Source organism: Mandrillus leucophaeus, unplaced genomic scaffold, assembly GCF_000951045.1.
Source record: "Mandrillus leucophaeus isolate KB7577 unplaced genomic scaffold, Mleu.le_1.0 Scaffold582, whole genome shotgun sequence".
Lineage (NCBI taxonomy): Eukaryota > Metazoa > Chordata > Mammalia > Primates > Cercopithecidae > Mandrillus > Mandrillus leucophaeus.
Genome location: NW_012106275.1, coordinates 182,160 through 194,683, shown reverse-complemented (window position 1 = coordinate 194,683; position 12,524 = coordinate 182,160). Strand labels below are relative to the sequence as shown.

At 41.1% G+C, this 12,524-nt stretch overlaps 1 protein-coding gene across 3 annotated transcripts in view; it reads left to right on the top strand.

Moving 5' to 3' along the window:
• Positions 1–12,524, top strand: part of GART (phosphoribosylglycinamide formyltransferase, phosphoribosylglycinamide synthetase, phosphoribosylaminoimidazole synthetase) — a 37,487-nt gene that overhangs the window by 16,476 nt on the left and 8,487 nt on the right. For all 3 annotated transcript variants that reach the window (XM_011999119.1, XM_011999120.1, XM_011999118.1), the window contains exons 11-16: positions 729–960; positions 3,472–3,566; positions 4,504–4,613; positions 4,963–5,161; positions 7,576–7,827; positions 8,048–8,200. In XM_011999119.1, coding sequence (XP_011854509.1) covers positions 729–960; positions 3,472–3,566; positions 4,504–4,613; positions 4,963–5,161; positions 7,576–7,827; positions 8,048–8,200 — 1,041 coding nt within the window. The remainder of the gene's footprint in view (positions 1–728; positions 961–3,471; positions 3,567–4,503; positions 4,614–4,962; positions 5,162–7,575; positions 7,828–8,047; positions 8,201–12,524) is intronic.

The window sequence follows — 12,524 nt, the reverse complement described above, 5'->3', positions numbered from 1 at the left end:
AGGGCCGGGCGCAGTGGCTCACGCGTATAATCCCAGCACTTTGGGAGGCCAAGGCAGGCAGATCAGAAGGTCAAAAGATTGAGACCATCCTGGCCAACATTTTGAAACCCCGTCTCTACTAAAAATACAAAAAGTATCTGGGCACGGTGGTGCATGCCTGTAGTCCCAGCTACTCATGAGGCTGAGGAAGAATTGCTTGAACCCAGGAGGCAGAGGTTTGCAGTGAGATCGCACCAGTGCACTCCAGCCTGGCAACAGAATGAGACTCAGTCTCAAAAAATAAAAGAAGACCTGTCTGATAGGGAAGGTTCTTTTAAGTGAGATAAAGATCCTTAATTTTTAATTTTTATGTATTTATTTATTTTGAGACAGAGTCTCACTCTATTGCTGCGTTTGGAGCAGTGGTGCGATCACACCTCACTGCAGCCTCAAACTCCCAAATTCAAGTGATCCACCTCAGCCGGTGTGTGCCACCACACTTGGCTATTATTTATTTATGTATGTATGTATGTAGAGGCAAGGTCTTGCTCTGTTGCCCAGGCTGGTCTCGAACTCATGGACTCAAGCAATCCTTGCCTCAGCCTCCCAAAGTGCTGGGATTAGAGGCCTGAGCCACCGTACCTAGTCAAGTTTTAGAAAAGAGAAAAAATTGTGGAAATTATAAATCACTTCACAGTGTGAAATACCGTTGCTATTTCAAATCATATGTCAAATATGCTCTCTTCTAGGGTTTTCCGAGGCTCAAGCTCTAGGACTGGAGGTGTTCCACGCAGGCACTGCCCTTAAAAATGGCAAAGTAGTAACTCATGGGGGTAGAGTTCTTGCAGTCACAGCCATCCGGGAAAATCTCGTATCAGCTCTCGAGGAAGCCAAGAAAGGACTAGCAGCTATAAAGTTTGAGGGAGCAATTTATAGGAAAGACATTGGCTTTCGTGCCATAGCTTTCCTCCAGCAGCCCAGGTAAAAAACTCTAAGCAAGTTAGCTGTAGTGCCATTTCAGAAACTGGCCTAAATGGCTATGTAGAACACTTCATTGACCGTATAATAAGTCATTGAGTATTCTTTTCTCTCTATGGGACTGATACGATCTTGGTTTGTATTTTGTTTGAATCAAAACTGGTTATAGCAATATTCAAATTAAATGGGAAAAACTTCATGATAGCTTAAGTTTGGAAAGTTTAGCAAAATCACAGTGGTACTGATTTTTATTTATTTTGTATTTTTTTAATTTTTTTTAACTTTTTGAGACAGGGTCTCCCTCTGTCGCCCAAGTTCTCATGCCTCAGCCTCCCAAGTAGCTGGGACTGCAGGCGTAGGCCACCACACCTGGCTAATTTTTTTGTATTTTTTGTAGAGATGAGGTTTCACCATGCTGCCAAGGCTAGTCTCAAACTTCTGGGCTCAAGTGATCCTCCTGCTTTGGCCTCCCAAAATGCTGGGATTATAGGCATGAGCCACTGCACTTGGCCTGATACTGATGTTTATTCCTTGCTTTATCACATAGTATTGTATTTGAAACATAGTTCATGGTTTTATCAAAGAATTCGAGATGAGAATATTGGTCATCTAACTTCGCAATTTGATTATACTATAAATTTTGACAGTCTCATTTTATCATTGCGTTTGTATCTGTTACTAAAATGTATTTTTTGACCTCTTACTGATGCATTGTTGGTATGTACAAACTGTTGACTTGTAAAATCAATAAAGTCTTAGTTGGAAATGGGTATTTTGATTTCTTTCTTTCTTTCTTTTTTTTTTTTTTTTTTTTTTTGGAGACAGAGTTTTGCTCTTGTCACCCAGGCTGGAGTGCAGTGGCGTGATCTCGGCTCACCGCAACCTCCACCTCCCGGGTTCAAGTGATTGCCCTGCCTCAGCCTCCCGAGTAGCTGGGATTACAGGTGCCTGCCACCGTGCCCAGGTAATTTTTGTGTTTTTGGTAGAGATGGGGTTTCACCTTGTTGGCCGGGCTGGTCTCGAACTCCTGACCTCGGGTGATCCCTGCCTCAGCCTCCCAAAGTACTGGGATTAACAGGCGTGAGCCACTGCACGTGGCCTGATTTCTTAAAAATATATCACATCTACTATTGTTCATGAAGTTCATTTACGGATAATGAATAAATTTTAAGACAAAATTTTTTACCAACTTAATTCAAGCTATACTGTTACCAAGAGGCAGATACTGTAAAGTTTAAACATTTTCCAAGAATCGAGAACATTAAAATGCCATGCTAAAAATTTATTTTTCATTTAAAAATGACTAGAGTCCATTGAAATGACCTGTTTGAAGGGACTGCAATCTCAATTCTAGTCTGAATTATTTAAGTTGTAAAGATGAAAAAATTGAAATGCCACAGTGTTAGTTGCTACCGGAGAAAAAGTTTTTTAAAATCAGTCTTTGTTTCCTATCTGAGAGTGACCCTGGGCTGCTCTCTTTATTTGAGTTAACTGCCAATGCACTCAACTGTATTCTGGCACCTTGTTTTTTTAATTATTATTTTTTATTTTATTTTGTATGCTTTTTAAAAAGACACGTCTATAAAAGCAAGCCAGCTTGTTTCACATATTTATTCATGTATCACTGCATCCCAGCAGGCCAGAGTTCTCATTTTTGCAAGTCAAGACTACAAAATCTGCAGTGTCATTCACAGATTTGATCTCTAAATGTGCTGCTCCAACTTGTAGGTCCTATACAGAAGGAAATGTGATGCACTGAATATCTTTGCCTGGTTTTGCTTTTGTCATAGTGTTTATTACTGTCCTCAGCTATTAGGAAACAGATACAGTTATATATTATTGCAATTAAGAACTCAGTTTATTTAGGGATACTTGTGTATAGTTTTTACAAACCTGATTTTCATTTTTTTGCCTTGATTAGGCATTCCTCTTATTCATACCAAAAGTAAACTGAGAAAAGTTGTAGCAAAATATCAGTATATCTACTTTTAAATAGATGGTTGCTAGGGTCTGGGGGTAGTGGGGAATGGGGAGTTATTTAATTGGGACAGAGGTTCAGTTTTACAAGATAAAGGGTTATGGAGATGGATGATAGGGCTGGGTGCATAACATTATCATTGTATTCAATACCATTGAACTTAAAAATGGTTAAGATGCTGAACTTTATGTTGTGTATATTTTACCTTAATAAAAAAATAGTTTAAATCAGTATATTTAGCAGCCTGTGAGAAGTACTTCTGGAAGAAATAGGTGATTGAGTTAGAATAGCGGTTCTTGGGGATGTAATCAAATCAGCTGGGGAGATTGTTCAAACTCGTTTCAATTCCCAGAGCCTGCCCTAGACCAGTTAAATCAGAATCTGTATAGATCTGGGCCCAAGCACTGACTTCTAAAAATTTTAAGCACTTTAGGGGATGTGAAAATCACTGGGGATACCTTCTGCTTTAAATAATATTTTAAGATTAAAATAATTTTCCCTGGTGTTTAGGTGATGACTTGTTTTTAATTCTTTAGGGGTTTGACTTACAAGGAATCTGGAGTAGACATTGCAGCTGGAAATACGCTGGTCAAGAAAATTCAGCCTTTAGCGGAAGCCACTTCCAGATCAGGTCAGTGATCCTATACTTTGCTAATTCATTAACGTTGATATACATTGTGAATGGATTTGGGTTTTATATTTAACAGGAATTTTTCCAAAGTAATATTTGGTTACTGTAAGTTTTGCCCCGCTTAAGCCAAACCCAGTCTTCTGCTTTCTTATCTTTAATATTAAGGAAAGTGTTTATCATCTGTGATGTTAAACTCAAAAGGATATGTATGCTCCTTTACTCTTTTTTTTTTTTTTTTTTGAGATGGAGTCTTGCTCTCTCTCCTAGGCTGGAGTGCAATGGCACCATCTCGGTTCACTGCAACTTCTACCTCCTGATTTCAAGCGATTCTCCCTCCTCAGCCTCCCGAGTAGCTGGGATTATAGGCACCCACCATCATGCCTGGCTAATTTTTGTATTTTTGTAGAGACATGATTTCACCATGTTAGCCAAGCTGGTTTTGAACTCCTGACCTCAGGCGATCCGCCCACCTCAGCCTCCCAAAGTGCTGGGATTACAAGCGTGAGCCACCACATCTGGCTGGTCCTTTACTACTTAATTACTGTCTTAATCAATTCTTTGAGCACATGGTGCAGTCTCTCATGCTCAGGAAGGGCATCTCTTGTTTCAGCCATTCTTATGAAGAAGTGGTATGTTTATATGTTATATAAACATTAACATATTGTATGTATGTTATATAAACATATTAACAACATATTAACATATTGTATGTTAATATGTTTAACCTATTAACATGTTACATATTAATTAAATGATTACATTCTCCCAGTTGATTTGATTATGTCATTTCTGAGAACAGCTGTTTCAATCATCTATTTCTTCCAGAAGTATGTCTCAGGCTGCTAAATATACTGATTTTTTTAAACTAGTAGACATTTAAATCATTACACGTTTAATCTATTAAAATGTAGCAAGTAATTAATTTCCTCTCCAACAGGCTGTAAAGTTGATCTTGGAGGTTTTGCTGGTCTTTTTGATTTAAAAGCAGCTGGTTTCAAAGATCCCCTTCTGGCCTCTGGAACAGATGGCGTTGGAACTAAACTAAAGGTAATCAGACACCTTTGTGAATAAAGGCCTTTTATGAAAGATAAGAGGAAGTTTACTGTATGTCAAATATATATTTTTCTTCTCTTGACATAATATGAGCTAAAAAGGACCATACCAAATAACCATGTAAAATGGCTAAAATATCTGCACATTTCTAATAACAAATTATTATTTAGATTATATTTGGATGGAAAGGTACTTTAGAGGATAAAGGGATACTTTTAGACCAAGCAGCTTGTCAGAATTTCGTGTTCTTTTGTTTTTAGGTGTTAAAAGCAGCTAGCCAAATGGATAAGATACAATTTTGAACTTATTCCCTAATGTGGATGTTTATATTGTTCTTATATAGATTGCCCAGCTGTGCAACAAACATGATACCATTGGTCAAGATTTGGTAGCAATGTGTGTTAATGATATTCTGGCACAAGGAGCAGAGCCCCTCTTCTTCCTTGATTACTTTTCCTGTGGAAAACTTGACCTCAGTGTAACTGAAGCCGTTGTTGCTGGAATTGCTAAAGCTTGTGGAAAAGCTGGATGTGCTCTTCTTGGTATGACCAGCCATTTTAATCAATAACATATCTTTCTTATTGTATTTTAGCCCTATGTAAAAATGTGATTGGTGCCAATATAACTAGCAAGGGAGACTGTATATCACAAGATGCAGCAAATGAAATATAGGTAAAACTACTTGAATTAAATTTAGAGCCTGCTACCTTCAAAGCCCTCCTCAAGGGTTTGTCCACTAGACCCGTACTCCTAAACTGTCAGGCCTTATCTTTCTTCCCAATTTTTGGCCACCTTTTAACATCCGCATCAGTCTCAGTAGCCTCCTCAACAAACAGGTCTAGGAGTTATTTCCTCCTTATTGGCCCTACAGTAGAGGCAGATGGGTTCCTGGCATTCCGGATCTTAACTAAAGCCAAATTTTCCCATAGAGTGACATAAATAATATATGCCCAAGTTTTATAGAAGTGTCTTTAACTATACATGAAATATTTGAGCAAAATGAATCTATAGGTTGATCAAGAAACAAAACAACCACTTTTTTTTATTTAAAAAAAAAAAAAAGGGTCTGTCTCTGTCACCTAGTTTGGAATGCAGTGGTTCAATCACAGCTCACTGCAGCCTTGACCTCCTGGGTTCAAGGGATCCTCCTGCCTCAGCCTCCCAAGTAGTTGGGAGCTACAGGCATGTGTCACCACACCCAGCTAATTTTTGTACTTTTTGTAGAGATGGGGTTTTGCCATGCTGCCCAGGCTGGTCTTGAATTGCTGGGCTCAAGCTATCTGCCCATCACAGCCTCCCAAAGAAACTGCCTCTTTTATATGACCATTTCAACCAGAAATTGTGCCGTCTTGCATCCCCGCATGTGTGCACCTAATCTCAGCTGGTCTACCCAAGACCCCTTGAGCACCACCCTAGTCCTCCACATGACCCATTTCCACTCTGACAAGATGAAAGAAACAACCAAACTAGAGGCACAATTACGTATTGATGGAAAAGGAACAAAAAGAAGGTGGCTCAGCTACAGCAGATGACAAAAACTTCAGTTCTCCTTAAGAAGTTAAGGGTAAACAATATCTCTGGTATTGAAGAGGTGAGTATGTTTACAAATGAAGGACCAGTGATCCACTTTAACAACCCTCAAATGCTGGTAGCATTTCTCTGGGGCAGTAAACACTTTCACCATTACAGGCGATGCTGAGACAAAGCAGCTGACAGAAATGCTACCAGCATCTTAAACCAGCTTGGTGCAGACAGTCTGACTAGTTTAAGGAGACCGACTGAAGCTCTGCCCAAACAGTCTGTGGATGGAAAAGCACTGCTTGCTACTGGAGGGGATGATGATGATGAAGTTCCAGATCTTATGAAGAGTTTTGATGAGGCTTCTAAGAATGAGGCAAACTGAATTGAGTCAACTTCTGAAGAAGAAAAAATGTGAAGTAACTAGGAGCTGCTATTCTACATTATGACTGCTTTCTAAAATTGTTTATGGATCTCATAAAATCTAGATCTCTAAAATTTTAAGCCCCATTCCCCTTGGACACTGCAGCTCTTTTTAGTTTTTGCTTATATATATATTTTTTTCTTTTTGAGATAGAGTCTCGCTCTGTGGCCCAGGCTGGAGTGCTGTGGCACAATCTCGGCTCACTGCAACCTCCACCTCCCGGGTTCAAGCAGTTGTCCTGCTTCATCCTCCCAAGTAGCTGGGATTACAGGCATAAGCCACCACACCTGGCTAATTTTTGTGTTTTTAGTAGAGACAGGGTTTGGCCATGTTGGCCAGGATAGTCTCGAACTCCTGACCTGATCCACCTGCCTCAGCCTCCCAAAGTGCTGGGATTACAGGTGTGAGCCACCACGCCCAGCCCACAATTTATTCTTTGTAGCTAATTAAGCTAAAGAAGCCTGGGAATAAAGTTTGAAACAAACAAAAATTGCCTTTCAACCACCATTTAGAACACAGTTTCTAATTTGGAGTCTGCCTATACCTTACATCTTGACGTGATATAATTGTAAGTAAAATGCTATACTTTTTAAGCTAGGGTATTTGGAGTTGGGCAGTCCTGGTTAAGTCACTTCTTTAAGGCTGTACCATCAGCTGAAAAATGGACTGATTATAAAGATCAAATATATATGAAACAATTTTGAAACTAAACAGCTATAGAAATGATATTATATTCAACTGAGCATTCATTCTGTGAAAGCAGTGGTGTTTGGGGGCTGCATACATGCTTGCAGAGGTGTTACCTAATCTCACCCTTTGTGGAATCGAGCGCTATTTCTCCTGAAATCTTGCTTGGTGGAAAGTTCTGTTAGACATCTGGTAGAGTACATTTTCTTAAATGTTTGCGGTACATAGCCATGTGTTAATTGTTCATGTTAAGAGTAGCCTGTGCCACTGTTTCCTAGACAGATTTATAGATACTCTGATTTGTTTGCTCTTGTCTTATCCCACCAGGAGGTGAAACAGCAGAAATGCCTGACATGTATCCCCCTGGAGAGTATGACCTAGCTGGGTTTGCCGTTGGTGCCATGGAGCGAGATCAGAAACTCCCTCACCTGGAAAGAATCACCGAGGGTGATGTTGTTGTTGGAATAGCTTCATCTGGTCTTCATAGCAATGGATTTAGCCTTGTGAGGAAGATCGTGGCAAAATCTTTCCTCCAGTACTCCTCTCCAGCACCTGATGGTTGTGGTGACCAGACTTTAGGTAAACTCCCTCATGTTTAAACTGTCCTGCTTGGACATGTCTGAGGAAGGAAGCATTTAGTGGTTTTAGTCTCTCATTACTTAGAGCTAAAAGGGAGTGAATTACCTTAGTTTGCTACTTGGTCATTATTGTAGAACTGGTGTCATTCTCCAGAGTTGATTTTTATGTTTTGGTTTTCTATTCAAAGGCTAAGTTTTTATCTTCTCTCTTCAACATACAGGGGACTTACTTCTCACGCCAACCAGAATCTACAGCCATTCACTGTTACCTGTCCTACGTTCAGGACATGTCAAAGCGTTTGCCCATATTACTGGTGGAGGATTACTAGAGAACATCCCCAGAGTCCTCCCTGAGAAACTTGGGGTAGATTTAGGTAAGATCACTAAAACAAACTTCTGTTCAGAAAATTGCTAAGGAAAAAAATGCATTGTGCGAGAAAACTATGGGTAGTTAGTGTACACATGATTACACATGGAAAATTCTTAATCATTGGGGGTTTTGGGAGGGAAAAACTCATTAACCCTTTTCTATCTCCTTTTGCTTCATTATCTGTATTTATAAGACATAAAATATTGTCATGTAATTGGTTTACATAAAGTTGAAGTACTCTAAGCAGATCCTCCAAGGGGATTGGTAACTTCAAGCTCTATTAAGGTGGAGCCCTACACACCGGGAAAGGAAATGTTAGCTATTAAGTAATCCATATGCAAGATAAAAGCACCTAAACCAAGGCATAGAGAAGGGAGGCACATTGGAGAATCATTTTATGCTTAGAAGTAAAAAGAAGTCTCAGGTTTCTAGTTAAGCAGGTGAGTAGGTGATAACATCATTAACATAGGAAGAAGAGGAAGTTTGGAGTAGAAGGTTTTTAAATCTTCAGTGTGTTTATTCCAAGGTGACTGTGAGGAGAAGTTGAAGTCAGGCTGAAGATAAATTGGGTGGTTATTTGCACATAGTAATAGTTATAGCCAAGAGAATGAGGGAGACCAAAAGGTTGTTTCTCAAAGTAGAGTGACTGTAAAGAACAGTCCAAAGCAGAGGGTAAACCATGTAAAAGTATTATCATCAAATCAACTTGGATTTTTTCTTTTTTTTTTTTTTTTATTTGAGACAGAGTCTCACTCTGTAGCCCAGGCTGGAGCGTAATGGTGCGATCTTGGCTCACTGCAAACTCCACCTCCTGGGCTGAAGCACTTCTCCTGCCTCAGCCTCCCATGTAGCTAGGATTACAGGCACCCACCACCACGCTCAGCTAATTTTGTATTTTTAGTAGAGACAGGGTTTCACCTTATTGGCCAGGCTGGTTTCGAATTCCTGGCCTCAAGTGATCCGCCCGTCTCAGCCTCCCAAAGTACTGGGATTACAGGCGTGAGCCACCACGTCCAGCCCCAAGGTAGGATTTTAACGTGACACTGGTCCATAGTGTCAGGTACAGCACAGATATCTAGAATAAGCACTAGAAAAAGACTGGTGTATTTTAGAGTTAGGTCAAAAGGCAGTTTGCTGGACATAGATACCACCCACTAGATTGTTGTGGCAGAGTTGTGGAGACAGTGGGTAGAGATTTCTGTTTGAAGAAACATACTGGTAAAAGGGAAGTGGAATAATTTTATGTATGCAGCAAAAGTGAGAGACAGAGTCCTCCCTCCCTGTGTTTTTGTTTTTGTTTTTGTTTTTGTTTTGTGATGGAGTCTTGCTCTGTCACCAGGCTGGAGTGCAGTGGTGCAATCTCGGCTTACTGCAACCTCCGCCTCCTGGATTCAAGTGATTCTCCTGCCTCAGCCTCCCAAGTAGCTGGGACTACAGGCGCCCACCACCACACCCAGCTGATTTTTGTATTTTTAGTAGAGGCGGGGTTTCACCATGTTGGCCAGGATGGTCTAGATCTCTTGACCTAATGATCCACCCACCTTGGCCTCCCAAAGTGCTGGGATTACAGGCATGAGCCACTGTGCCTGGCCCCTCCCTTCCTTGTTTTTGTAGAATAAAGTCAGAGAAACTTTTCCAGCTATAGTCAACTAATACACATTGGCTTGAAGGAGTAGAAACTGAGGGAGTTTACATAAAATAACTTCCCTGTGAAGTATTAGTGAAATGAGCAGGCCTGGGATGGAGCTTGAAGAGAGAAGTAGATAAAGCAGTCAAGGTCAAACAGGAATGAGACAGCGAACAGGACTGAAGGCACAGGTGAAGCTGAAGCTGCTCATGTAGTTTTTCTCCCAGAGTAAAAGCCTGTATATAACCTTGAAGCAAGAACAGAGAAAAATAGATTGGTTAGGTTGATCCAGCTGAAGTAAGCAGGTATTGGGGTCATTCATGGGGGAGAAGCAGTCAGAGAGAGAGAGGTGAGTAGGTTTGGTGAGCTAACCCAAGAGTCAGCGTATGTGAAGCTCGGAGAGAACTGAAGAGTCAGAGGTAGGTTGTGTGGAAGTGAGGAGATCAGCAAGGGAAGCTGGGAGAGTCGTCCCAGCTGAAGACGGGATTTCAGCCTAGTCAGGGAAGCAAAACAGACAGGCCAGGCCAGGCTGAGTAGCAGTCTCTTCCAGGTCCATGGACTGAGCATAGTAAGGAGTTGAAGGATTCATAGGAGGGTGAAACTAGGGGTTTAAGACCTTCCTTGGGTAGAAATGCTTTCTGATGAGCATATATGAGAACCTTAATAAGTTTTTCATTCGTCATCCTTTTCAAGTAGTTAAAAACAGTGGCCTGCTGATGAATGGGGAAAGGAGCAGGACTGATTTGTGCATTTGCCAGTTTCTGTGGTATAAATACTCCCATCATAGCTGCTTTAAAAATGGCTGTTTAACAGTCTCTACAAGCTGGCTCTAGCACAGCACTAGTTAAAAACAACATAGTAGTCACCTCATTAAGAAACTGAAAGTTGATACAGCCATATTCCTGAAAGCAGTTATATTTTGAGTTACGCAAATGTCTGTATTCCAATAAAAGCCATTGCACAACTCCTTGCATCCAGCCTCTAAAGTTTCTTCCAGGAATCATACTTTGACAACAGATTAAGTAAGGGCTTCTGGGGTTTTTTTGTTTGTTTGTTTTTTATTGAGACAGAGTCTCACTCTGTCGCCCCAACTGGAGTTCAGTGGTGCGGTCACAGCTCACTATAGCCCCAACATCCTAGGTTCAAGTGATCCTCCCACCTCAGCCTCCTGAGTAGCTGGGACCACAGGTACACGCCACCACACTTGGCTATTTTTTGTATTTTTAGTAGAGACGGGGTTTCACCACAGTGCCCAGGCTGATCTCAAATTCCTTGGCTCAGAGCAATCTGCCCACCTCAGCCTCCCAAAGTGCTGGGATTACTGGCATGAGCTACCACACCAGGCCAGGACTTTTTGACATTAAAATTACAACTTACATTATTCATGAAGTACTTGTTTATTTATAGAAACTAGACTCTTAGTCTGTCAATGTTTTTTCCTATAAATACTTTGTAAAACTTCACTAAAACAAGATCATAGTTTGGTAATCTGCTACTTGCCCTGCCATTAAATATATCATCATTATCTACCTGTCTTAGTAGCATCATTTTTAATAACAAGTATTCCATTTTATAGATGTACCATTATTTAGTTTTAAGTTGCTATTGACTTTTAACTATTGAAAGCATAGTGAACAATGTAGTTATTAAATCTTCTGAGAGCTCAACTATTAAGAGTGGACATTTCCCAGCTACTATAAATGGAATTGAATCTAAGAGTCATAGACATGTGATTCATTTTTATGTTTATTTTTATTTAATTTTAATTTTTTTTTTTTTTTGAGACGGAGTCTCGCCCTGTCACCCAGGCTGGAGTGCAGTAGCGCAATCTCAGCTCACTGCAACCTTCACCTCCTGGGTTCAAGCGATTCTCCTGCCTCAGCCTCCCTAGTAGCTGGGATTACAGATGTGCGTCACCACGCCCAGCTAATTTTTGTATTTTCAGTAGACACGGGGTTTCATCATGTTGGCCAGGCTGGTCTCAAACTTGTGACATCGTGATCCTCTGGCCTCGGCCTCCCAAAGTGCTGAGATTACAGGCGTGAGCCACCGCACCCGGCCTCATTTTTAAAATTGTATCGACTCCAGGCTGGGTGTGGTGATGGCTCACCCCTATAACTCCAGCACTTTGGGAGGCTGAGGTGGATGGATCCCCTAAGGTCAGGAGTTCAAGACCAGCCTGGCCAACATGATGAAACCCTGTCTCTACTAAAAATACACACACACACAAAAAGCTAGGTGTGGTGGCACATGCCTATAATCCCAGCTACTCAGGAGGCTGAGGCATGAGAATAGCTTGAACCCAGGAGGCGGAGGTTGCAGTGAGCCGAGAGATCACACCATTACACTCCAGCCTGAATGACAGAGAGAGACTCTGTCTCAAAAAAAAAAAAAAAAATTTATCAACTCCAAAGTATTAAAAAACTGATCATCAGTTGAGCATGATGGCTCATGCCTGTAATCCCAGCACTTTGGGAGGCTGAGGCAGAAGAATTACATGAGCCCAGGAGGTCTAGACTGGGCAACATGGTAAGACCCTGTCTCTACAAAAAAAGTTTTTTAAATAGCCAAGCATGGTGTCGCATGCCTGTAGTCCCAGCTACTCAGAAGGCTGAAGTGAGAGGATCACTTGAGCCTGGGAGATTGAGTGAGGCGTGTTCATGCCACTGCACTCCAGCCTGGGCAACGGAGCCAGATCCTG